The following is a 24436-nucleotide window of genomic DNA, read 5'->3' as shown; positions in this document are numbered from 1 at the left end:
ACATCTTGGTAAAACAGAATCTATATTGTTTGGCTCAAAGCCCAAACTAAGGTCAAATTCTCAGTTAAATGTCTCTTGCAATGATGTGTCAATTACTCCATCAAGTTCTGTTAAGTACCTAGGTGCTGTATTGGACCAGTTCCTGTCTGGTAAAACCATTGCTAGATCAATTATTACAAAGGCAAACTCAAGGTTAAAGTTCCTATACAGAAATAGTAAGTTCTTAACATTGCACACCAGAAAACTCCTTGTCATGTCTCTTATACAGTGCCACTTTGATTATGCCTGCTCTTTTTGGTACCCTGGTCTTATTCAGTCACTTAAAAATAGGCTTCAAACTACACAAAACAAGATGATTAGGTTTGTTCTGAATATGGATAACAGATCACATGTTGGTCAAGAACAGTTTTCACATTTAGGTTGGCTGCCTGTTTCAAAAAGAGTAGAACAGATCATACTTTGTCATGTACATAAGATTAAAAATGGCCTTGCAGCAGAGTATATGGGTGAGAATTTTAAGCCAGTGTCTGGCGTACATAATCGTTGTACTAGGTCTAATATGGTAGCTCAGCCAGAATCTGATCATTTTGCTGAAAATTTTACATTTGAAGACTCTGGTCGTTTTTCCAAACCAAGAGTAGGAAGTTTTGGTTCTAAAACATTTACATATAATGGTATCTGTTTATGGAACAATCTTCCTCAAAACATCAGGGATGTACCTAAACCTAACAATTTCAAGGGTGCCATCAAGAAACAGTTTTTAGAGTCTTTATAGCTTTTTATAGTATAATTTTTATTATGAATTTTATGTTCTGTTAAAATACTGTGATACATTTTTAAGTCTTATGATCAATAAGATGCAAGGATCTCATAATTATTTTTTAACTTATAGTATGCTACAAAGTGTGTTTATTAACTACCTATGCAGTGTGTAACTTTCTTATGCAACTTCTGTGATAATAATGAACATGTGATTATATTTATTCATTCTTAATCAGTAATATACTTTATTAAACAGTACATATTTGATACATATACATTATTAAAATCTAATACATGGCTGTTTCATGGTTACTGCCACCAATAACAAGGACCACAATGGAAATAAGTGAAAATCATTTTTCTCTTTTTTGTGTTATCCTTGGTATTGTGTGTGCATTCCATGGTTTGCTATGTATATTGCTGTGATAATATATTTTATATTGTCTGCATTATGTAGTAACTATGTAATGTTCATATGTTTACCAAATAAAATCAATCAATCAAGTATGTGCCCTTTGTACTGGTAAAACAGCTGACAGAAGGAAGGTGTGGGCTGGTAACTTCCCGCTATAATATGACTAAAATACGGTTGAAAACAAACTAAGCAAAACAAACAACAAACAAATATACAACTGAGCAATATCCCGAGGTTACAACGTAAAAGCTCAATGCACAACTTAAACTAAACTTTAAATGCTCTTATAATGCACACAATCATAATGTTCATCTTAACATTGTCGAGTCTACAAGCAAATTCATATTAAAGGAAAGGGACCTTTTGAATAAGGTATATTTTAACAGTTTTTTTCCCAATAGAATAATGGTATGTACACGGATTTTCAAGTGTGCTTTTTACTCTTCCAAGTTGTACAAATTGCCGTCGAATGACTGAACAGGTTTCATTACAGACACATGAAATACCATAGGGCGAATAAAATGACCTCGCATAATGTCTAAATTAGATGTGGGCGAGACATCAATTAACATTTATTTAAATAATATGTATTTAAACAAAACGCTGGTCAATTTATGTGCATAAAACTTCTTATAAATGGTCCCTTATTAAATAATTGTACGGCGAGAGCGCTCGCTTGAGCAATAAAAGCTGGTCGTCCAACATCGCCTGTGGTCATGATTTCATGAACTACGGTTCTCTAATATGGAAGGGTATTTAGGTAAAAATTACATCCTTCTTTGTGACTGTGTAATGATTCTTGATGGTACTTTCAATTTGTATGTAGACACATTTTCATGCTTGATGAGACTTACATCGTGCCTGATGTCCAATGTCTATTTACATTCTGCTTAATGGTATCATGCATTTACAGTACAGATGCAACATTCTTGTTCGTTAATTGCATGCTGCATATGTGTATGTTGGTTTGTGCAGAGAGACTTGTGCAATAGGCGCAGTGCATAATGGAATCAAATATTGATGCGTTGAATAAATTAACGCGATGGCAAGATGTGAGTTTCACCCTAGCACAAAGCAACATACAATCATGCATGATACAATGACGTCAATTGACAGTCGTTCCGAAATGCTTCGGACGACTACGGAAATTTACGGCGTATAACGGAAATTTTATATTATATGAGAAGTTGCGCCCCTTTGTAAGATATTTGCTATTGAACCGAAATTAACCGCGTGTTTGTAGACGTACATTTTTTTGGTTAATGACTAACCATAATTTTTGTACAGTATAAATTTACCTTCAGTAACCAAAGAAATTCTATGGATACATTTCAATATATGCTACTAATGCATGTATGCAGAGCTCCAGATAAGACGCTTAAAGTCGTAAAAAAAATGAATTAAATTTAGTAAAAAGGTAGACTTAAATTCTGTGCTTACGGTAACACATTGGAAAAATAAAATAAGAATTCAAAATTTGTGATCGTGCGTAAAAACTCAATATCAATGCATATAATGTCAGTGCTCCAGCTAGGCCTAAATCGAAGGGCGCCGCGCCCTGCCCTCCCGAACCTCCGCCCTGCCCTCCCGAACCTCCGCCCTGCCCCCCCCCCAAAAAAAAAAAAAAAAATTTTTTTTTTTTTTTTTTTTTACATATGATAATTCATAAATCTCTTATTACATTGTAATTAGTTTAATCCTCATTGTAGACATTATATTTGAATGGTTTAGTAATAATGGGAATAATACAATTATTTATAACATATAAATTAACATGCAATAGAAAGCATTCCAGAAACACCCGCGCGCTCGAACGTGCCCTTTTCACAAAATACTGCGCGTCGAAAGTGCCCTTTTCACAAAATACTGCGCTTCGAAAGTGCCCTTTTGACAAAAAAGACACCCTGCCCTTTTCAAATTCTAGCTGGAGCACTGTAATGTGAACATTTTATCAATGAGTTCACACTCGTCTAGGCCCTCATTTCAATTATGAAATCAACAGCATTTTAACGTTATTATGAATAACAGACCATCTTTAAAACGGTCGAAAAGCCGAACGTTTTCCATTATCTGGTCCTTTTACCGCAAAAAGTCTGCTGTAACCCGGCAATTGTCATGAGCTCTTCTTATACTATAAACTTAAATGCGGATGTGCCAAAAATTATACTTAACTGAAAAACAGGAATTAATAATAGACTAAATTAAGGCTGAATTTTTTTATAGAGTGTAAACCAAGATTTTGCTGAAAAGGTTATCTGGAACTCTGCATGTATGTTGAGAGGAAATCCATTACATAATTTCAAATTTACTAGAGTACTTTTATATTGCACCACATAAAATGCTATAAAACTATAATATTGAAGTGCACATATAAACTTGATTATAGATGGGTAGGTATTTCGTGTCAATCTCTTTCACATATGAAAGAGCTGTTGGTCATGCTGCTTTAAGTACATATAGATGCATTACACAATTTAGATTAAGCAACAAAAAAAATTAGGTATTTGCCAAGATTCATAAGAGTCAAATATATACGAGCAGTAAGAGCGTAATCGTGCGCAGCGAGGCTTACTCATGTAGAATTGAAACTCTTATTGCTTTCTTTCGAAATAATTTCATGTGTCCGATCTAATATGCAATAAGCACGGTGTTTTTTTTTAATGCGGATTAATGCTCCGTTTTAGATCCATAATTAATGAATGCCTCAATATTTTCAAAAATAAACCCCGGATTAATGTTCACCGAAATTGTTTCATACAGATTGGATATAAATATTATAGAGCTTAACAAAAAAATACATTAAGCCCTGTACTCCCGGCACACGCGCTGGACACACAGGTGGTTAGCGTGTGGCTATGATCATAATTAGTGAAAACATCTTTTTGAATGATAAATACTCATATAATAACGAAAAATCAACTTTTCTATAAAACAAATTCACTATCGTTTTATATATAACAAGGTATCCAACTCGAAATCATCCGAAAACGGGGTGCATCGTTTTGAACAGCCATTCACGGCAGTCAATTCATTGTGTAGGCCAACTGGTCTTCATTGCAATAATAAATGTATATATTTTAATGGTGATTATATAACAAAGGAAACAAATTCAGCTTATTCAGTTTACTAGTCAAAATGATTCGGATGTTTTCGCATTTTTCCGAAACAAAGTTATTCCACATACGGAAAATAAACTCGCGCCACCTGTTGTCATAATTTAGTAACTTGCATTCTGCTAAGTTGCATTCTGCTTACTGCCTGTTGCTAACTGCCGTTGTTAATGACGCTTAGTGGCAAAACCGATTTTATGACTGGTTTCAGGATTAATGAACACACAAACATTGGATTGTCACCAAGCATGTTGCAACAATCATCAAGTATAACCGATAGAGAACAAGCATGTTGGAACTGTCATCAAGCATGTTAGAATTAACATCACGCACAATGTAAATATACATCATGAATGATGTAATGATGCAGCAATCATCAAGTATAAACGAATAGACAACAGGCATGTTGGAATTGTCATAAAGCAAATTAGAATAAGCATCAGTCATAATGTAAATATTCACCGCGAATGATGTAATTTTTACCTAAATACCCTTCCATACTCTAAAAGCATTAATTGCATCACCGTAAAAATGAACATACCCGTATGGAAAACAACATCTGAAATGTGTATGAAAATGTTCGTATGTAGGTTATAACAGTACTAAGAATGGCAATGAGACATAATTATATTCGACTTTGTCAGTTCGCTTTTGTTGCCTTTGTTAGCTGTGTTATTAAAGACGTCAGTAATTACCTCCAAACATGCTATTATCCAAATATCGTGGTTCACCCCGCACATTAAACTGATCTGCCACTGATCTGCAATCATTGGTCTACACTTTAAGGTAGAATTACAATATAACCGCGTGCACGCGTTTGAACAAAGAAAGCTCGTGGGTGTAATAGACACACTTAGGTGAAACTCTTTAATGTTCATTACTGTTTTTTGAACACTGAGAGGGTGGCAATATAAGGAATGACTCTATTTGACTGGTAATAGGAAAGCTTGTGAAATACTTTCTTTTCGATTTTGTAAAATATAAATTACATTATTGTACACAATATCTACCTGAAACAATACATAAAAAAACTTGAAAAATTATTATATTGTGTCAATGTCTCTCATGAAACAGAGCAAATATGACATAAATTTAAAATAAACAGTATTTAAGGTAATATTTGACATTTGAATATGAAATAACTGATGTGTGGATTTGTAATTTACAAAGGCATACGACACGCCCTACAACGATCATGTTAAGTCAAAGGTTTATGGACCGGCATTTGTGTTCTATGACGAGTATGCTTATATCAAACGTTCGCAATGTGAAACACGATCTAAATGGGAACAATTGTTTTTCTTGCAGCAGACTTACTCGGAACACATATAATCCCAAGATATAAAAAAATTCCTTGAATATGAATACGAGACAAAATATTAATAGGCGGAATTAGAGGGGGTGAAAACCGCGCACGCCCTCCCAAGTATTTGTCCAATGTTCGACCATTGTTTAATAATGGATACTTTTTTAATGAAAACTACGTAATGTGAATACATTTGGAAATCGAAACTGTAAATCGGGAAGTTATTAGTTAGTTAAATGTTTCTGTGGTCCCACTTTTGCTCAAGTGTTCATTTTCTATCAGCAATGTCTGTATTTAACATACAATAACACCTAAACGATGTAAGACTCAGTTTTGAGCGAAAAAACACACAAACAGGTAGTTATAACAAATGTATGCTAACAATAGGACACAGTAATAAGTCTTTACTAAAAACGTATTTCTAACAAAATAAGACGCTATTTATACATTTGTTGTGGAGTTTGATGCCTTTGAAATGGTCAATTATTCCGCATATTCCGACCCCAACCCTTCAAAATCAGGTATTCTCGCAGAATGACCAGTTTTCACGGAGTTCCGATTAATACATAATTAAATATAAATAGTTATGTACAATCACGTGCATTTAATAAATTACCGGTTAAGTGCATTACTATCCAAAAGGTAGTAACTGTTTAACAGAGGGACTATTTTTAATTCAAATAAGTTTAATAGATTTGCATCATAATCCTACAAACGATGTTGTGAACGCGTAAATACACAAACACTGCACGTTGTAAGTAACATTTTGCGCTAAAGTGTCCGTGAATTTGTCAGCACGAGAAAGTCGCTGACGCTAAGCGCATAAATATGCATAGCCTATACACGTTTATCAAGATTGAAATGTTAATGTTTGTGTATTTGACGTAATAATATGCGTGTACATTTATCCTGTAACTGAACCCCACATTTATTAATATGTATACTCGTATCTATTATTACAACTCAGCAAAGACAGCTTGATTTAATTAGCAGATTAATTAATCGCCACACAATCTCTGCCCAGTGTAGCAAAGTCATGCAATATCAACGTAACACCCAGTGTAGCAAAGTCATGCAATATCAACGTAACACCTGATACGAGTGACTGGACAAAGGGCATCGGGTGCATCGGTCAACGTTGTCACAAACATTGTATATGGTCAAATTGACTTGTTTGTATTAAAATTAACTTGTGAGAATATTAGTACGCTTATGATCTATTAAATTGTATTATAATAACAATTAGTATTGGTTTAACCTCGATTTCATAAGATTTAAACAAGACCTGTAGGGCAGGGACGTAACCTTTAACAGCCGTTACGGTGAAACAATTAATCGATTCTTATTTACAAAGGCCGATTTAGTTTGTTAACACAGAGAATGTACAAAGTTCGCGTTCGAATCTGCCGTATTTAATTATCTTTAAATATCAATATAAGTAGATTTTCCTCAAGAACCATTGAAGTGGGGTCGAAGTTCACTAAATCTATGAGCACCGAAATAAAACTTGAACCTTACATGTGTATGTACATTAATGTCGAGTAAATTCGCTATTTTTGTGATATAATGGAGTAAGTCGTTTATCTTAAAGCATTCAATGTTTGCAGTTGAAAACGGTAATGTGTATTTATGTCAAGTTTCACTAAATTGTGACAATGTGCATGATCTCGTGCGCACATAACGCGCATATTTGTTTCTCAAGGGTAATATTTGCATTGTAAAACAAAATAAGATTGACGCTTAATGACACAAATCTTCACAGCAACTTAATGAAAAATTGGATAATAATTAAGTGAGTAAAAATTTAAATGAGCCGAACGATGTTTTAGAGGCTGCGAAATTCATTATTACTCCGTGTCCGCGGTGATACATTGTGCGCCTATGTTGATGTGTTCCTCTGTTTGCTAGTGCTGCCGCGGATTTTATTGTAGTCTGTTTTATTGTTTTTATGTTTTTATTCATATGTATCAAATTTAACGTTTTGATTAGCAAGCCTATTCGCCAAGCACACATTTTTGCATATTCGATATTTAGAATATTCGTAGTGTCATATACTAAATTATAGCACGCTCTGGTCTTCTTATGTATTATAAAACTATCACTTGTGTAATTGTTGAACTCGTTGTAAGACTCTCAATTTGCTTCTCTCCGACGCTCTGACTCTCCTATTTTTAAACTATAATACTTTCAAAAATGACGAAATTCTTTCTCCACAAAAAAAACGACCATTTGTTCATCTCCAAGTCGTGCCTATTCTCTCTGAATACTCGTCGGGTATTTTGATGCACGGTTGTAAATGTATTCATGCGCATTGCTCTTCGTTCAAAGGAGATGCATGAAAAACTATTCAAAAAGCGCGATTCATAACAAAATGTTTCATAAACATAAAGTATGCTGAATAAACCGTCGCTATGTTGGATAAGCTGTTTAGTTCATATTTAACGTTTTAGCTGCAAAATGAGATGAGATGAGATGAAACCAAATTATGCACAGAGTGTTTTATTGAATATATGTAAAATTACGTGTAAAGAGCAGCACACATATATGTCATACATGCGTTTCCTGGTTATATTCAATATACATGTACCAAAGAGTTGTATCTATACACCAGCCAGGAATCGAGTGTTGTATTAGCGTGTCTACTGCGTCTCTACTCACATGCTTCACGCAACAGATAGCCCTGGATACCGAACGGCGCTCGACGATTGCCAGGAACTGCCGATGATTACCGTAGTCTTTCCTTTACACAAAAGCATTTTTCGTTGATATGAATGGAGCACGTCGTTTACCCGATATTCGATTTCAAAATTACCGATACTTATAAAGGTTGCCTATCTAGGCAATTTCGTTCATTCAGTGTTAGAAACCGCACTGTGTAGTTGTCTTCAAAGAAGACCGCAGCTTGTAAAATACTGAATTCGACGTCACGAACAACATGACACACATACATGTACAAATAAACGTATGAGTCTGCTACATGTAGCAACCGACTTTGAAAAGCTGCTTCGATTTTTAAGCAAACCCGTGGCTGGTGGATAATAAACGGTGATAAATAGAACCATGTTTAATGTTGTTTATACTCGGAAAAAGATATGTAATCGCGTTTTAAATTTGAATTTGTTACCCTCCGTTAGAACACATACGGTATTGTATAGATCAGATTCATACATGTTGGTAAACCAAAACACGGAGATATAGTCTTTGTCTGCGGAATTGCGTTGTAACTTAGTTCGATTTATAGTCGGTGAAGATTCTCGATTTTGGTTGGAATAACAACGCATTAAGTGTTAGTCGTATCATTTAGAGTAAACCTGCTCGTATATATATAAGAGGTGATTGTTGCTATTCTACTTTGAAAACGGATTTTTACTAACTTGCACTAAGAAACAAAATCTGAGTTTGAAAAGGTTGCATACATACCTGTTGAACATTTTATTAATGCCTGTTAAAGTGCCACAGAATTTCAAAGATTTTTAACGGGAATGGTCGGACATAGGATAATACCTATTTGAGTCTGTATTAAACTGTGTATATTAACGTGGCCGCACCTGAATGATATGTTTGGTTTAACTGGGCACGACGTGCTCATAGTGAGCTATTGTGATCACCCGGCGTCCGCCGTCGTGCGGTGTATATTGTCAACATTTAACACATTACCACTCTAAAGGCAACATTTTTGTCTAGTCTTTATGAAACTTGGTCAGAATGTTTGTCTGGACAATATCTTGTCCGAGTTCGAATCTGGGCCACGTGCGTCCAAACTATAGGTCAACAGGTCTATTCTTCCGCAATTAGTGTCATATAAATCAGTGAGTGCTTAAGGGCCAGAATAACCCTCTTGTGTCTTCACATTTGCATAAAGCATTAAATGCCCAGGTGTTATGCAGCTTTCTTGAAGTAATGCTTCGTTGCTGAAATATGATACACGACGTAGCTCCAGACATTGATACTTTCACCAGTGTTATATTACGCAAGAGCTAGTTACTTGTAATTGCTTGCTCATCTTTCGTTTGAATAAACTTCATTCGACGTGAATATTATTCCAAGATTATGTGTTCATGGCTCGCGATTGAACATGATTTAGCTCGTCAAAATAATGTTCACATTGTACTGGTAGATGTTTGCCATAACTTATGTATAAAATGTTGTCCGGTCGGGAAGAAGTACACTTCTCATGATAAAGTAGAAATTCTTCGTTTAATAGTATTAGACGCTCAGTATTTATAATATTTATACAACACTATGTTGCTGTTGATACACACTGTGTTCTTGTTGTTTTAAACCAGTATTAACCCATTTATGCCTAGCGTCTAGAAAAAAGGCCTTTGCAAACAGCGTATACCCAGATGAGACACCGCATGATGCGGCGTCTCATCAGGGTCTGCGCTGTTTGCTTAAAGGAATTTCTGTAAGAAATATTCTTAATATAGAAATAAATATACTAGCCATCCCTAATTTTGGAAATAAAATTATCCAATTTAGAAGGATGGGGGTCCACTATCAGGCATAAATAGGTTAATAGGTGTGTCTGTTCATTTCAGGATGAAACCCGTGAACGTTTCGTCCGTTCGCTGAAACATATGACAAACCGAAAATAGGGCACATAAGGCCAACCGATTAACTGATTAACGAAGACGCAAAATTGATCCAGATCGAAGTCATGAGTCAAGACGTAACAAGAATTCCATGGTATGAACTTTTTTAAAGACTGCTTGAGAGGGTAGCTCAGATTACCTTCCAAACCAGAGGAATAAAACAGTCGAATTCATGGAATGATTTACCACGATGATTAAAGGTAATTTCATGAAATCTATTTTCCGCGATTGTAGACTGCGTGAGAGTAATTAAATTTCAGTTTACCTGCCAAACTAGAATAATATAACTAGTAGAATTTTTTGAATGATATAGTTCACTAGGGTTTCAAGTTAAGAAGATAATAGTCGCGAATAGTTTAAATTGGGTTTATGTAATATAATAACTTTACATCCAAGAATAGGCTGGGTTGTTTACCTGGATAAAATGGCTGGTTCGATTCATGGAAAGAAAAGACGATTATTTACAGGCAGAAATCTGGTACGAGAGATGATATAAAAACTGACGGTGGACTTTTGTTGATGAGGAAAGGGTACCGGCGGTTTACACTCAACACAAACGCTGTGATTTTGAAAAGGACAGTGATTGTGTTACATTTAAAAAATCGCATAGCGGTTTTTGAAGCACAACACTTTAAATCCAAGAAGAACCGTCTGCATTTTGAATAACGTATTTCGGAGAACATATCATGTGCGTTGTTTATCCGCCAGTTTTGACACTAATTAATTCCGAGAGATAATTCGCACACCTGTGATGCTGACTGATAATTAGTGATTTTCGTTACCACCGGCCAGTTCGTGTTACATGCCACTGCGCTTTGGTTGTATGGATATGATTCAATTGCATCTAATGAAATCTAAAGTTCAACAGGCAAAAACTATTGATCACTAAGTACTTTTACGTGCACGCAATTAATATGAACTATAGCACCGAACATCTGCGATTTACCGAGTGTTTATTTCAATCGCCTAAATTGAAGTGATCCACTATTGTCTGCGACGCTCACGCCTGTTTCGAAACATTTACCATGTCGGTTCTCAGTAGCACGTCAACATCATTCACACCTCTTCCGCCTATTTCCGGAAATGCGTCGACGTCACCGGATTGTCTTTCGCGAGGAATAAAGAAGAGACTTTGCCTCTCGGACCGAATACTATTCGCAAAGGCTCGTCTGAATCGCGTCTCGCAGCGTAAGAAACTCTTGATCACAGACGTCCATGAGGACCGTTTCCCGGAAAATGCGAGTCTTTCCCATGACGAGATGCTTATGGAAGCAGCAAAGGCCGGTAAGGATACCAAGGTTAAATCTCTTATTGCTGAAGGCTGTTCGGTGAACTCCGTGGACGATCAAGGACGCTCGGCGCTACACTGGGCCTCGGAGTACGGGTACATGCGGGTCGTGTACACGCTAGTAGACGCTGGCTGGGATGTCAACCTGCTGGACAACAAGCGACACTCGCCTCTGCATGTCGCCTGTGACCACCGCAACGGCAATGTGGCGGCATGCCTTATCTCAAATGGATCTCGAATACGTACCGTCGATCTGAATGGCTGCACACCGCTGCATCGCGCAATACACACAAACCTAGAAACAATCGCTTGCATGTTGTGCAACCTCGGGGCGGAGGTGAACGCTAAAACAAAAACAGGTTGGACGCCTCTGCACGAGGCTGCGCGAGTGGGTAACGAATATGTTGTTCGTAAACTGATCAAAGATGGTGCTAACGTCAACGCGGTATCAGAACAGAACGGAACGCCGTTTTTAACCGCCGTTTTCTACTACAGAATTTCGCACCGTGCTTCCTACACGTGCCTGGAGCCCATACTCGGTCAGCTCATAGAGAAAGGCTGCCAGCTGAGTTTAACGGACGGCCAGTGGTCTCCCCTGATGTCCGCCATCTCTGTGTCCAACAGCCGAATCGCCGGCAAACTCATCTTCCACGGCTGCTTACTTCCGGAAGCTCAAGGGTACGGACGCAGCCTTCTAGTGGACGCGTTCACCAAGTGTGACGACTTCGTGGTGAAGCTGCTAGTCATGGCCGGATACAGAGTGACGCCAGAAGAGGTCGAACTGTGCTCAAAAAGAATCCCCACGTTTTCGTTATCCTTCCTCAAACTAGCGTTTCAAGGATACAATACAAGAGGAAGACACGAAATTGAAATCCTGAAATTCCTCCGAGAACGCGCACAGCAGCCATTTTCGTTACAAGAACTCTGCCGGAAGTCAATCAGGATTGGCCTCAACCGAGCGTCAGGTGACTGTTCTATGTTAGGCCGCATTCCGCTCTTGCCTTTGCCAACATGCTTGAAGCATTTCATCTCCTTGCGAGACTACGCCATAAGTTTCGTGTAAACACAAGTCCCAAGATGAACATTGTTAGATGATTGATGGCAGTGATATAAAGCATATTCATTCACGCGTTTGCTGTTGTTTTATTTTGGGCTCAAAGCCACTTTAATAAAACAAAAGATTCAGTCAATGAGGTAAGACATGAAACCGCCAACCGGGAAGTAGATCACATTTTGCAAACTGGTGACATGATTGGAGTATAATGTGTATTTAATTGTATTAAAAATGCCAGGTCTCTTAACTGTGGGCCTCGCTATGGGAAAAGCGGGCTTTATGCACGGGTGTGAAATCTTTGATAGCCCTGTGTCGTCCGCACTATTAATCAGGATCACTACTTTACGCTTTATGATATTTAGGAAGTTTCAGCCCTGATAACCATTTCGAGCATACGTTACACTCTTTTTGTTAGAGCGGAGATCATATATAAATTTACTTTTTATACTTATGTAGCCGATTCAAGCACATATTAGGCATTGTATCATTTATTTTTGTATGTCTTTACTACGAAAAATATGCAAAACAACTTACATATTGGGTATTTCCCTAGTTATCTGTTCGGTCATCTTATTGATAGGACAAATCAAAACGTTTTGATATACATAATTAAATAATTGTTTTACACAATTAAGCAACATTCTTTTTAAGGGAATATTTTTTTTTTAATTGTCATTTACAAATCATATTTAGCAAATTTGATACTTTTTAACCAGAATTATATGTTTACAAGCAAAATCTAATGCGCTTTTTGACATACAAACATATTTATTTTACAAATATATATAAATAACTCAAATATAATCAGATATATATTTCAAAATTTCCAATATATTGGGGTGGCCGAATCTTAAGGAATGGATGCAACTATTTGAACGTAAGACACAACTCGAATGATTATGTATAATAAAAACGGATTCGTTCAGTATGGTATATATCATAGCCTGATTAATATTTTTGATCGCTGTTTTGATGCCTGAAACTGGACACAAGTCATGTAAATGTATTGAGTGGAAAAATGAAACGGTATAATTTAACATGCATCACATTCATAACAAGGGCTGTTTGTAAAACATGCATGCCCCCAATATGGGCTCTCCATTGTAGTGACAGCCATGGTGTGAATATGTTTTTTGTCACTATGACCTTGACCTTTGACCTGAAAATCAATAGGGTTCATCTGTGAGTCATGATCAATCTACCTATCAAGTTTCCTGATCCTAGGCATAAGCGTTCTTCAGCTATCATCCGGAAACCATTTTACCGTTTCGGGTCACCGTGACCTTGAACTTTGACCTAGTGACCTGAAAATCAATATGGGTCATCTGCCAGTCATGATCAATGTACATATAAAGTTTCGTGATCCTAGGCATAAGCGTTCTTGAGTTATCATCCGGAAACCATTTTACCATTTCAGGTCACCATGACCTTGACCTTTGACTTAGTGACCTCAAAATCAATAGGGGTCATTTGCGAGTCATGATCAATGTACCTATGAAGTTTCATGTACGTAGCCATAAGCGTTCTTGAGTTATCATCCGGAAACCATTTTACTATTTCGGGTCATCGTGACCTTGACCTTTGATATAGTGACCTGAGAATCAATAGGGGTCATCTGCGAGTCATGATCAATCTACCTATCAAGTTTCATGATCCTAGGCATAAGCATTCTTGAGTTATCGTCCGGAAACCACTTTACTATTTAGGGTCAACGTGACCTTGACCTTTGACCTAGTGACCTCAAAATCAATAGGGGTCATCTGCGAGTTATGATCAATGTTCCTATTAAGTTTCATGATCCTAGGCCCAAGCGTTCTTGAGTTATCATCCGGAAACCACCTGGTGGACGGACCGACAGACCGACATGTGCAAAACAATATAGCCCCTCTTCTTCGAAGGGGGGAATAATTAATGTAAGAGTTGAAACCATTTAGTCTGTTTTAGTGTTAACCGGTTTTGCATATTTTTTAAGTATGCCATTGTCATATGCCACCCATGAAGCTGCAGTACTATATGTGTAGTGTAATATTATTATTTATTATAAGTTAAATGTTATATTTGAAGTGCATCCAGCCATTTATAACCTGTAATAATTATGTGCCAAGTATTCAACTATCATAGTACACGTAGTACTAATAAAGCTTTTTTACATCCAGCATACAAGTGTTGTTGTATTTATTATTTAACTGCTTTATTATAGCTGGAAATACAGTCACAAACTCATTTCAAGTAGATTAAAGCATTAATTGCAACAAAACATGTTTGTGTAATGTGATAAAACGCCTGATTAAAACGTATCGATAAAGACTGACGATGTGGAGGCTTCTACTTCCGAAAGAGGCTCTATAACTTTCAGTATATATTATTAAGAACTTGACATATCGTTGTTTAATTTGTAGTTAAACGTTTCACAGTTAAAGAAACTTAATTTTATTTAAATATCTTTCTGATAATTTTTTGACATAAAGTAAATAAAAGATCGCAAGATTTCAAATTTGTATCATTTATATGACAAGGCCTTCATGATTAGTACATAGATCATGACTTGTTTCATTGAAGTTAATTTGAATGGAGCTTGGGTAGCCAAGGATTGAATACGTTTTGGTAAAGTGACCGCTACATAACTGCAGACATGAGTAACCACTGAAGGAGTGCAAATCCCAAGCACCTTTTTGGATGTCAAAACAAACACTAATATTTAAAATGTGGAACTTGTCTACTGGGACATGCTTAAAACTCAAACTGATTTGTATGATATTGCTGATAAGAAAATAATATAACAGAGTGTTGCAAATACACTTATATATACCAAAATGTTGCAAAAGACTAATACAACTTGCTAATCAATGAGGGCAATTAGTAATGTTAACCCATCACAGTGTGTATGTATTTTACTCATTTGTTTTCTATTAAGTCATGTCTCTGCGAAGTCGTTGTGGCTTTAATTTGGGATATCTATTTACTTTGACGAAATCTTTTAATTTACCTATTATGTTAATACCTGTTTAAAACTTTGATGCCTATGTTTTCTCAATTCTTCATTACGGAAGAATCTTGGAGATTTTGATTGGTGGCCTGTGTATTTATAAGGGCAGAAAATATTGAGCAGGTGCAAGGCAAAATCTACATATTAATATGTGATGTTAAAGATTTGTTAAACATCAACACCTCTGCAGTAGCTGTTTACATTAAATATATTCAGAAAGAAACTATAAGGTACTTAGAAAATAACTGGTTCCTCAAACAAACTTTTTCACCCTTACATGATCATTAAGTAAAATTTTATACTTGATTTTCGTAAGTCCTCAATTTCCTTATTGCAATTTCGGAAGTCCTATGCCAACAGCTATTTAATACCAAACTTCTGTTACTGCAAGCCTGCAATAAATAATTCATTGTATATTGTTCTATTTTATTTGCAATTTAATACATGAATGATAACTTAGTATAACCAAACAAGAGATGTGTTTGTCAATAACACAATGCCCCCTACTGCGCTGCTTTGATTTATTTTATCTTTTTTTTCTTTTGGCAGGTACAGATAATTATCTCCCTTTAAAGCTTATTACTTCCCTTGAGTTTTTTTATTTTTATCTTTGACCTTAAAGGATGACCTTGACCTTTCACCACTCAAAAATGTGCAGCTCCATGAGATACACATGCATGCCAAATATCAAGATGCTATCTAAAGCGACATGGAAGTTATGAGCACTTTTCGAAACCTTAACGCAAAGTGTGACGGACAGACAGACAGACAGACGGGCGGACAGACGGACAGTGCAACTGCTATATGCCACCCTACAGGGGGCATAAAATACTTGTAAACTAGCCATAAGTGTTCTTGAGTTATCATCAGGAAACCATTTTCCTATTTCGGGTCACCGTGACCTAGACCTTTGACCTAGTGACCTGAAAATCAATAGGGGTCATCTGCAAGTCATGATCAATCTACCTATCAAGTTTCATGATCCTAGGCATAAGCAATCTTCAGTTATCATCCGGAAACCATTTTACTATTACGGGTCACCGTGACCTTGACCTTTGACCTAGTGACCTCAAAATCAATAGGGGTCATCTGCGAGTCATGATCAATGTACCTATGAAGTTTCATGATCCTAGGCCTAAGCGTTCTTGAGTTATCATCCGGAAACCACCTGGTGGACGCACTGACAGACCGACAGACTGACCGACCGACCGACCGACATGTGCAAAGCAATATACCCCCTCTTCTTTGAAGGGGGGCATAATAAATAGACTATATGTACCAGGTAAATATGGCATACAGATAATATCGTTGAGCTATGCTGAATAACAAGCCTTCAATACTTACTTCGTTTTCTATCTACTGTTTTAAAGCTTACTTTCTGCCAGGTAGTATAAACATTCTGCACAAAGGAAAAGAATGGAAAGCTTTTTTCCAGTTAATTATTATTTTATTTATTTTATATAAAATACAAATTATGCAAATTGTAAGCATATTCTTGCAAATAATTGCCATATAATCACATGTTAATCATCTGTAGACAAGCATTCTCTTATGTCATAGTATTAACTGCTCTATAAACATGATACAATTTATGTCGATGGTTTTACATAATAAGATAGTGTTGACATAGCATTTTATGTAATGGGAACAAGAGCAATACAATATGTCTGAATGTCTATGTAATGGGAACAAGAGCAATACAATATGTCTGAATATCTATGTAATGGGAACAAGAGCAATACAATATGTCTGAATGTCTATGTAATGGGAACAAGAGCAATACAATATGTCTGAATGTCTATGTAATGGGAACAAGAGCAATACAATATGTCTGAATGTTTAATGTTACAGATCATCAATGAAAGCCAGCGCTCAGAAATTGTAGATGTGTATATCTATAACTGATACATATTAGCATTGTAATATTACCAGTATATACTACACTGAGGTAAATTGAGTTAATCGCTGATAACGAATTTTACTAATTAAAGAATTGCTATTTTAATGTTTAAATCATAATAAGTAGTAATTATATACCTACAAATGTATATTTTCACAAAATATTACATGTACAACCTTACTAATGCATACAAACCGGTACATAATAACAAACTAGATGCCTGTGGGCAATATGTCAAGCCCATCGTCAATACATCCTTGTCATTCTTTAACCCATTATGCCTAGTGGACTCTCCCATCCTTCTACATTGGATCAATTTATTTCCAAAATTAGGGATGTCTAGTATATTTATTTCTTTATTTAGAATATTTCTTAAAGAAATTCCTTAAAGCAAACAGCGCAGACCCTGATGAGACGCTGCATCATGCGGCGTCTCATATTGGTCTACCCTGTTTGCCAAGGCCTTTTTTCTAGACGCTGGGCATAAATGGGTTTACAAGCAGAACAATTCATATGTTTGACCTTTGGCCCTTAGCATGAATAATGACCTTTGATCAAGATGTGGACAGCTTCTCCACCTGGTTAACTTATAGGTAAATTCTTTTCGCAAGCAAGTGGTCTCAATGCAAAGTTATACCTTAATTTTCTTACAGTTCCATTGATACAATAATAATGACAAAGTGAATTCTATTGAACTAGAAAGCAAACAAAACAGAAAGCAAAAAAATGATTAGAAACTCTAATTGATAAAACAAAACATAATTAAAACAGTACAAAAGAAAAACATTAGCAATCCAGATTGAGCGAGTTTCTAGGAAAGCTGTTCCGATGCAAACAGTATAGCATTCGTCAAATCTCATCCAGAAATATTGTTACAAACAAAAAGGTGCATGCTTTAATCATATTCCTGTAATGAATAATAATGCATTATTTGAAAACTCCTTAAAACATCTTGTTCACTGATATCTCCAGTTGATCTAAGTATGCATTTTCAAGTCTTTTACTTTACAGCATAACACGAAATTATCTTTGATAAAAATTGAGCCGGTTTTCGAAACTTGGTTTAGTTAAAACAATATAATTAATTTAATGAACTCTACATCTCAGATTAAGTAAACAAGCATATTACATGGGTATTTGTCTGTTGTTTGACAGATTTGACAATGAAGCCTATGGGTTATACTAAGTCTTTCCCTACTGGGTTTGAACAAATCTGGGTTTGAACCGCCTTGGGTTTGAACCACCTAAGGTTTGAAGTACCCTGAGTTTGAACCTATATGGGTTTTAACCGCCATGGTATTAAATGTCTACTGCCAAAAAAATTAGGCCATAAGTACTTTAATTGCGCAACCCTTGTAAAAAAAAAGTTTTTGTAATGAAATCTTTGACAAATGTTCTTAAATTGCATGCCGGCCCATCATATACACAGGCAATAATGTTTACATAAAAACAGCTCTCATATTGCACAAGTTTCATAACGCAGACTAACAGACTAGCTACAAAATCAGCTAAATATGCAATGTATTGTTACATAAGCAAGCATGCAATACAGGTATACACAAGAAACAATATAGAACAGATTATTAAGAAAGTGATATTTAAAACAAAAATGCAACGCAAACTACAATTTTGACAAATGCAAATCATGTAATTTATTTGTAATGGTAGCACTCAACTATGGACAATACCAGATAGAGATAATACTAAAGTTCTAACACTTTGGACTTTTTCAATGTCAAAATACTATTCCAGTTGAAAAAGTGCCTAGCAGTTATCAGTTTTAATGAGAGCAAAAAGATTTGGGCTAGAGGTTTAAATATATTACCGTGAATACTGTTACATTGTGTTATAAAACCAAATTTATTTAGATGAAAAAGTTCTGCTATACAAAAATCAAACAGAAATAACAGAGTGCATGCATATTGTTTGCCTCTCATATAAAATGATTTATTCATGAAAATATGTATGCTTTATGTGTGTGAACTATTATTTATGATTGCTCTGTATATTGTTTTTTAACACAGTTGTGTAAACGTCACAACAATTCTGAATGAGTGTGCCTTACATTTTTAAAGTTATATTAAATTGTTTTATGTATGCACACAAGTAACTGGTGACTATGTAAATGTCAAACATGGTAAATTAAATGAGGAGAAAAAAATTCAATCGTGGGGAATTTTAATATCCCCATGACTCATTCCCATACAGAAGTCAAGTGAAAATGGTCATATGCAACCAGCATAAAACCTGAACAGCCCGCCAGTTACTCACAGTCTGTTCAGGTTTTATGCTGTTTGCTACTCTTCAATATCTAAGGGTCTGAAATAAAGCCTAACAAGAAATGTGTTTGTCAGAAACACTATGTCCCCTTCTGCGCCGCTTTGATTTGTTTTTTGACCTTTGACCTTGAAGGATGACCTTGACCGTTTACCACTCAAAATGGGCAGCTCCATGAGATACACATGCATGCCAAATATGAAGTTGCTATCTTCAATATAGCAAAAGTTATTGCAAAATGTTAAAGTTGGCGCAAACAAACAACAGACAGACAGACCAACTGACAGGGCAAAAACAATATGTCCCCCACTATAGTGGTGGGGGGCATAAAAATGTGTTTCTGAGCGCTACAGAATGAACCATTTAATGCTACCATTAAAGCATGAATTGGTGCACAGTGTACATTTTTGGCAACTTTTTTTAATTACAAAATTCAATGATGAAAAGCTTGAAGTGAGTAAAAAGTATATTTAGAATGTATATCTAAAGATATGAATAAAATACAGCTGGAATACATGCTTGAACAAGTCTCTTTTTACGAGGTAAATGTCTAGAGGTATATTGGGCTCCTATTGTAACAATTTTACAAATACATGAGCCGCGCTCTGTGAAAAGGGGGTTTATTGAATGTGTGTAAAGAGTCGTCCCAGATTAGCCTGTGAAGTCTGCACAGGGTAATCAGACGACACTTGCCGCCTAAACTGGATTTGTACTAAGAAGAGACTTGCTTCAAAAAGGAAAATACCATAAAAGCAGAAGGTGTCATCCCTGATTAGCCAAAGCGGACAGCACAGGCTAATCTGGGATGACACTTTACGCACATGATTTAAATCCTTTTTCACATAGCATGGCCCATATAGTTTAGTAAAAATAAAATCTGTTGTATAGTGCTATCTAAAAACAAGTGAGAAATGCCAAAAATAATGATATAATATATATGTAAACAGAAATAAAGGCATTTTGTTCTTTCACTAATAAAAAATTACAGACACTTTACATAAACAATTTCAACATTAAATATTTCTTAATGATGCAAAAACAGCATGATACACACTAAAAAATTTGGTAACTCAAACTAGTTGCATTTAACTACATGCTTGCACCCTGTTTTATTGAAAATAGCATTAAAGTACCCCCAAAAAACATTAGCTGTGTTTATTTTAATAATATAATTAAAATAAATAAAAATATTAAATATCTAATATTGAATATTAATATTATTTAATATATAACTTTATATTAAATATAATTTAAATGCATGTTTTGTCATAGCTCTTTACTGAATAAATTCCAGTTTATGTGTTTAGATTATTTCAATTTTTTCCAGAATGATATAAAATAATGTCATCAATCATTCATAAGCACATATAAAATAATGTCATCAATCATTCATAAGCACATATAATTTTTTAACATGTGTGTAATACAAATATCTCAATATCTGTTCAACAACATCAACAAAACAGGCCATGCCTAAATTGGCATCAAATACCTGATTTTATACTGGTGAACATGAACATGACAGATGCTTTAACCCTTTGCATGCTGGGAAATTCGTCTGCAAAAATGTCAACTGCTGAATTTCTTAAATAAGCATTTTCTTTGATTTTTTCAAAGAATACTATCAGAATAGCAAACAGTTTGGATCCTGATGAGACGCCACATTCTGTGGCATCTCATCTGGATCCAAACTGTTTGCAAAGGCCTTCAAAGTTCGGTTCCAGCACTGAAAGAGTTAAAGTGCCTAAAAAAAACTTGGACAAAATAACTAATTTTGAGCATACTTGGTTCTAATTATTGACAGAAGTCATGACAATTATAACAACCTGTTGTTGAATCAAACACGGCTGTACAGTCCATTAATATTTAAATCATGTAAACAGCATCATTTTGATGTAAAACTTTTTGTTTAAGATAGTGTTTTGTAAAAAACAAAAGATGAGAAATAAAAATGTATGTGTATAATGCCACAGCTAACATATAAAGACAATTAATACAACCAAACGTTCAAGATAGATAAAATTTACATCTTCTTTTCTAAAAATGTGTTAACTTACATCAACTCTTCATTAAAATCCACTACACTGATAAAACAGTGCAAAAATACCATATATAAAACATTCTAAATAAACCTTTAAAGATACATGTAAAAAATGTCTTTGATTACAATTTTTTTTTTTAAAGAAGGCAAAATTGGATGACAAAATAGTCAAAAACAATATTGTCAAATATATATGAGCCTCTCTCAGTGAAAATGGGATTTAATGCATGTGCAAAGTGTTTTCCCACATAAGCCTGTGCAGTCTGCACAGGCTAATCAGGGACAACATATTCCGCTTTTTATATATTTTTATTTCATAGAACCTTTTTTCATAGCTTAAATCCAGTTTAGGTGGTAAGTGTCGTCCCTGCGGACCACAGAGGCTAATCTGGGACGAAACTTTACGCACAGGCATTAAACGCCATTTTCACAGAGCGAGGCTCGTATTGAAAATAATTATGTACAGAAACAAGTCTATCTAAGAGATCACATATTGGTCCCGATTTCAAGTGGTTTTAGCACTATGTCATTCAGTTCAATCATTTCATAAAAAAAGGGCATCACAGATTGGCATCAAGTTCTAAATATCTGCAATGCTCTGTGATAAGGTGGTTTAATGCATGTGCTTAAAGTGTCGTCCTAAATAAGTGCGGTCCCCACAGGTTAATCAGGGACGACACTTTCCGCTTTCATTTCTGTTTAAAGAAAGTCTCTTCTTAGCAAAAATCCAGTTAATGTGGAAAGTGTCGTCCCTGATCAGCCTGTGTGGACTGCACAGTCTAATCTGGGATGACACTTCACCTGCACAGTCTAATCTGGGATGACACTTCACCTGCACAGTCTAATCTGGGATGACACTTCACGCACATGCATTTAACCCCCTTTTCACAGAGCCCAGCTCATATATTTTATTCAATCAATGTAACCATGCATCAATGATAGTGTGCTCAGTCAAGTAATTTTTTTAATGGGCTGCATCCTGGAAAACTGGGCTTAATGCATGCGCATAAAGTGTTGTACCAGATACGCCTGTTAAGTATGTGTAGACTTATCAGGGACAAGACTTTCTGCTTTTGTGGTATTTTTTAGTTAAAGGAAGTCTCGAAGAACAAATTCTAATATTAGCCTCTGAGAAATGCCTAAGCTTAGACGACACTTCACACACATGCATTAAGCCACGTTTTTCAAGACCTATGCTAATTTTCAATGAAATATTATCATGTTACTAATCACATGACATGTGTAACATAATACTATTATGTCATAAGAATAACAGTTCACAATAAAAAAAAATTCTCATAGCACTAAAAAATATATTAAAATGGAAAATCAAAGTGAACAAACATTCTTACGTTGTTTAAATATGGTTTGAATGAAAAAACTGATAATTGTAAAAGAAAAAATACTGTTATTAAATTACTAATATTATATGTCATTAAATAGCAGCCTTGCTCTGGGAAAATGGGGTCTAATGCATCTGCATAAAGTGTCACCCCAGATGAGCCTCTGCAGTCAACACAGGCTAATCAGAGACAAAACATTCCACTTTTGTGGTATTATTCATTTAAAGGATATCTCCACTTAGCCAAAATCTACTTAAGGCGGATAGTGTCGCCCATGATACGCCTATTATATCAATAGACACTTTAACACATGCATTAAACCCTGTTTTCCCAGAGTGAGGCCCATCTTAAATTGATACCATTTTTGGCATTACAATAAGGTGAAGGGTTTTGTTCAGTACAGGTTTACATGTTCTTTTGTTCCATGGCTCTACATACATGTATTCAAGTTCAACACTCAGCATCTGCAATCAAACAAAAGGAAGAAATTACAGTATACTTAATACTTCAGAGACGCAATGCTATACTTTCTAAACAATCAGACCTTCTCCTGACCATTTTGTAAAAAAATGAAATTTAGGGGTTTGGATTTTTTCATGCGAAAAGTCCACTGATTTGGGGAAAAACTAATTTAATATAACTCTTTATTATAATTAAAATTAGAAGAACACAATCATATAAATTATAGTTATAACTTGTTAAATGTAATTTAAATAAAATTGCGATAAAATAATTATTATAATCACACTTCTTACACTTTTTTTAATGAAAATTGGCGAAAAAATTCAAGTTGGGATTATTTATTTTTTTTAATTCGATTTGGGAATGGGTCTGTTTAACAGACCCGAAGATATGCCAGGAAAAGGCCTGACAAACAACATCATTTATTTGAAGGCACAATTTTCTGTGTGGACTCCAACCATGACTTAATTCTGAAATATTTCTTTGTAAGTGGGGTAGGAAAAACATAGTTGTGTATTATGAGTTACACCGTTAGTAACTGACAGTGTATGGCATATACACCCTCAGTAATTTCATACCATACGACAGCGAAGCTCGAGTATGGTATTAAATTACTGATGGTGTATATCCCATACACCATCAGTTACTAACGGTGTAACAATTATATCTCAACCGACTACTCGATTACTCTGGTAGTATGGACATTACTCGGAGTGTATGGAAATACTGCATGGGCACCTGACCGCTCTAAGCCAATCGGATTAAGTCATTTTTGTAGGAGGTGAGATATTAAACATTTACTGTTTTGCTAAGCTTAAATGTTAGATACTACAAGATACATTGAAAGTTGGCGGAATACCTTCAACTGGACAGTTACTTTTGAAAAGATGGAATTTG

General features: G+C 35.4%; 2 protein-coding genes across 6 annotated transcripts in view; one reads left to right on the top strand and one right to left on the bottom strand.

Moving 5' to 3' along the window:
* Positions 1–14685, top strand: part of LOC127856134 (ankyrin-1-like) — a 16327-nt gene extending 1642 nt beyond the window's left edge. The window contains exons 1-3 of one of the 4 annotated variants that reach the window (XM_052392141.1): positions 8808–8925; positions 10135–10388; positions 10656–14685. In XM_052392141.1, the coding sequence (XP_052248101.1) occupies positions 11214–12539 (1326 nt within the window). In that variant the 5' untranslated portion in view covers positions 8808–8925; positions 10135–10388; positions 10656–11213 and the 3' untranslated portion in view covers positions 12540–14685. Of the gene's footprint in view, positions 1–8807; positions 8926–10134; positions 10389–10589 lie in introns of those variants that run through there. The other 3 variants (XR_008037863.1, XM_052392142.1, XM_052392140.1) reach the window with 3 other exon arrangements.
* Positions 14686–15925: 1240 nt separating this feature from the next.
* LOC127855471 (ras-related protein M-Ras-like) overlaps positions 15926–24436 on the bottom strand; it is a 31483-nt gene continuing 22972 nt past the window's right edge. Inside the window, exons 6-7 of one of the 2 annotated variants that reach the window (XR_008037559.1) lie at positions 22598–23541; positions 15926–22566 (exon numbers count right to left, since the gene is read on the bottom strand). The gene's annotated coding sequence lies outside the window, so the exon portion shown is untranslated. Of the gene's footprint in view, positions 23542–24436 lie in introns of both variants that reach the window. The other variant, XM_052391059.1, reaches the window with a different exon arrangement.

This window comes from Dreissena polymorpha, chromosome 13 (assembly GCF_020536995.1).
Source record: "Dreissena polymorpha isolate Duluth1 chromosome 13, UMN_Dpol_1.0, whole genome shotgun sequence".
NCBI classification, from domain to species: domain Eukaryota; kingdom Metazoa; phylum Mollusca; class Bivalvia; order Myida; family Dreissenidae; genus Dreissena; species Dreissena polymorpha.
Note: the sequence above shows the minus strand (reverse complement) of the source record. Positions and strands in the feature narration are given on the sequence as shown.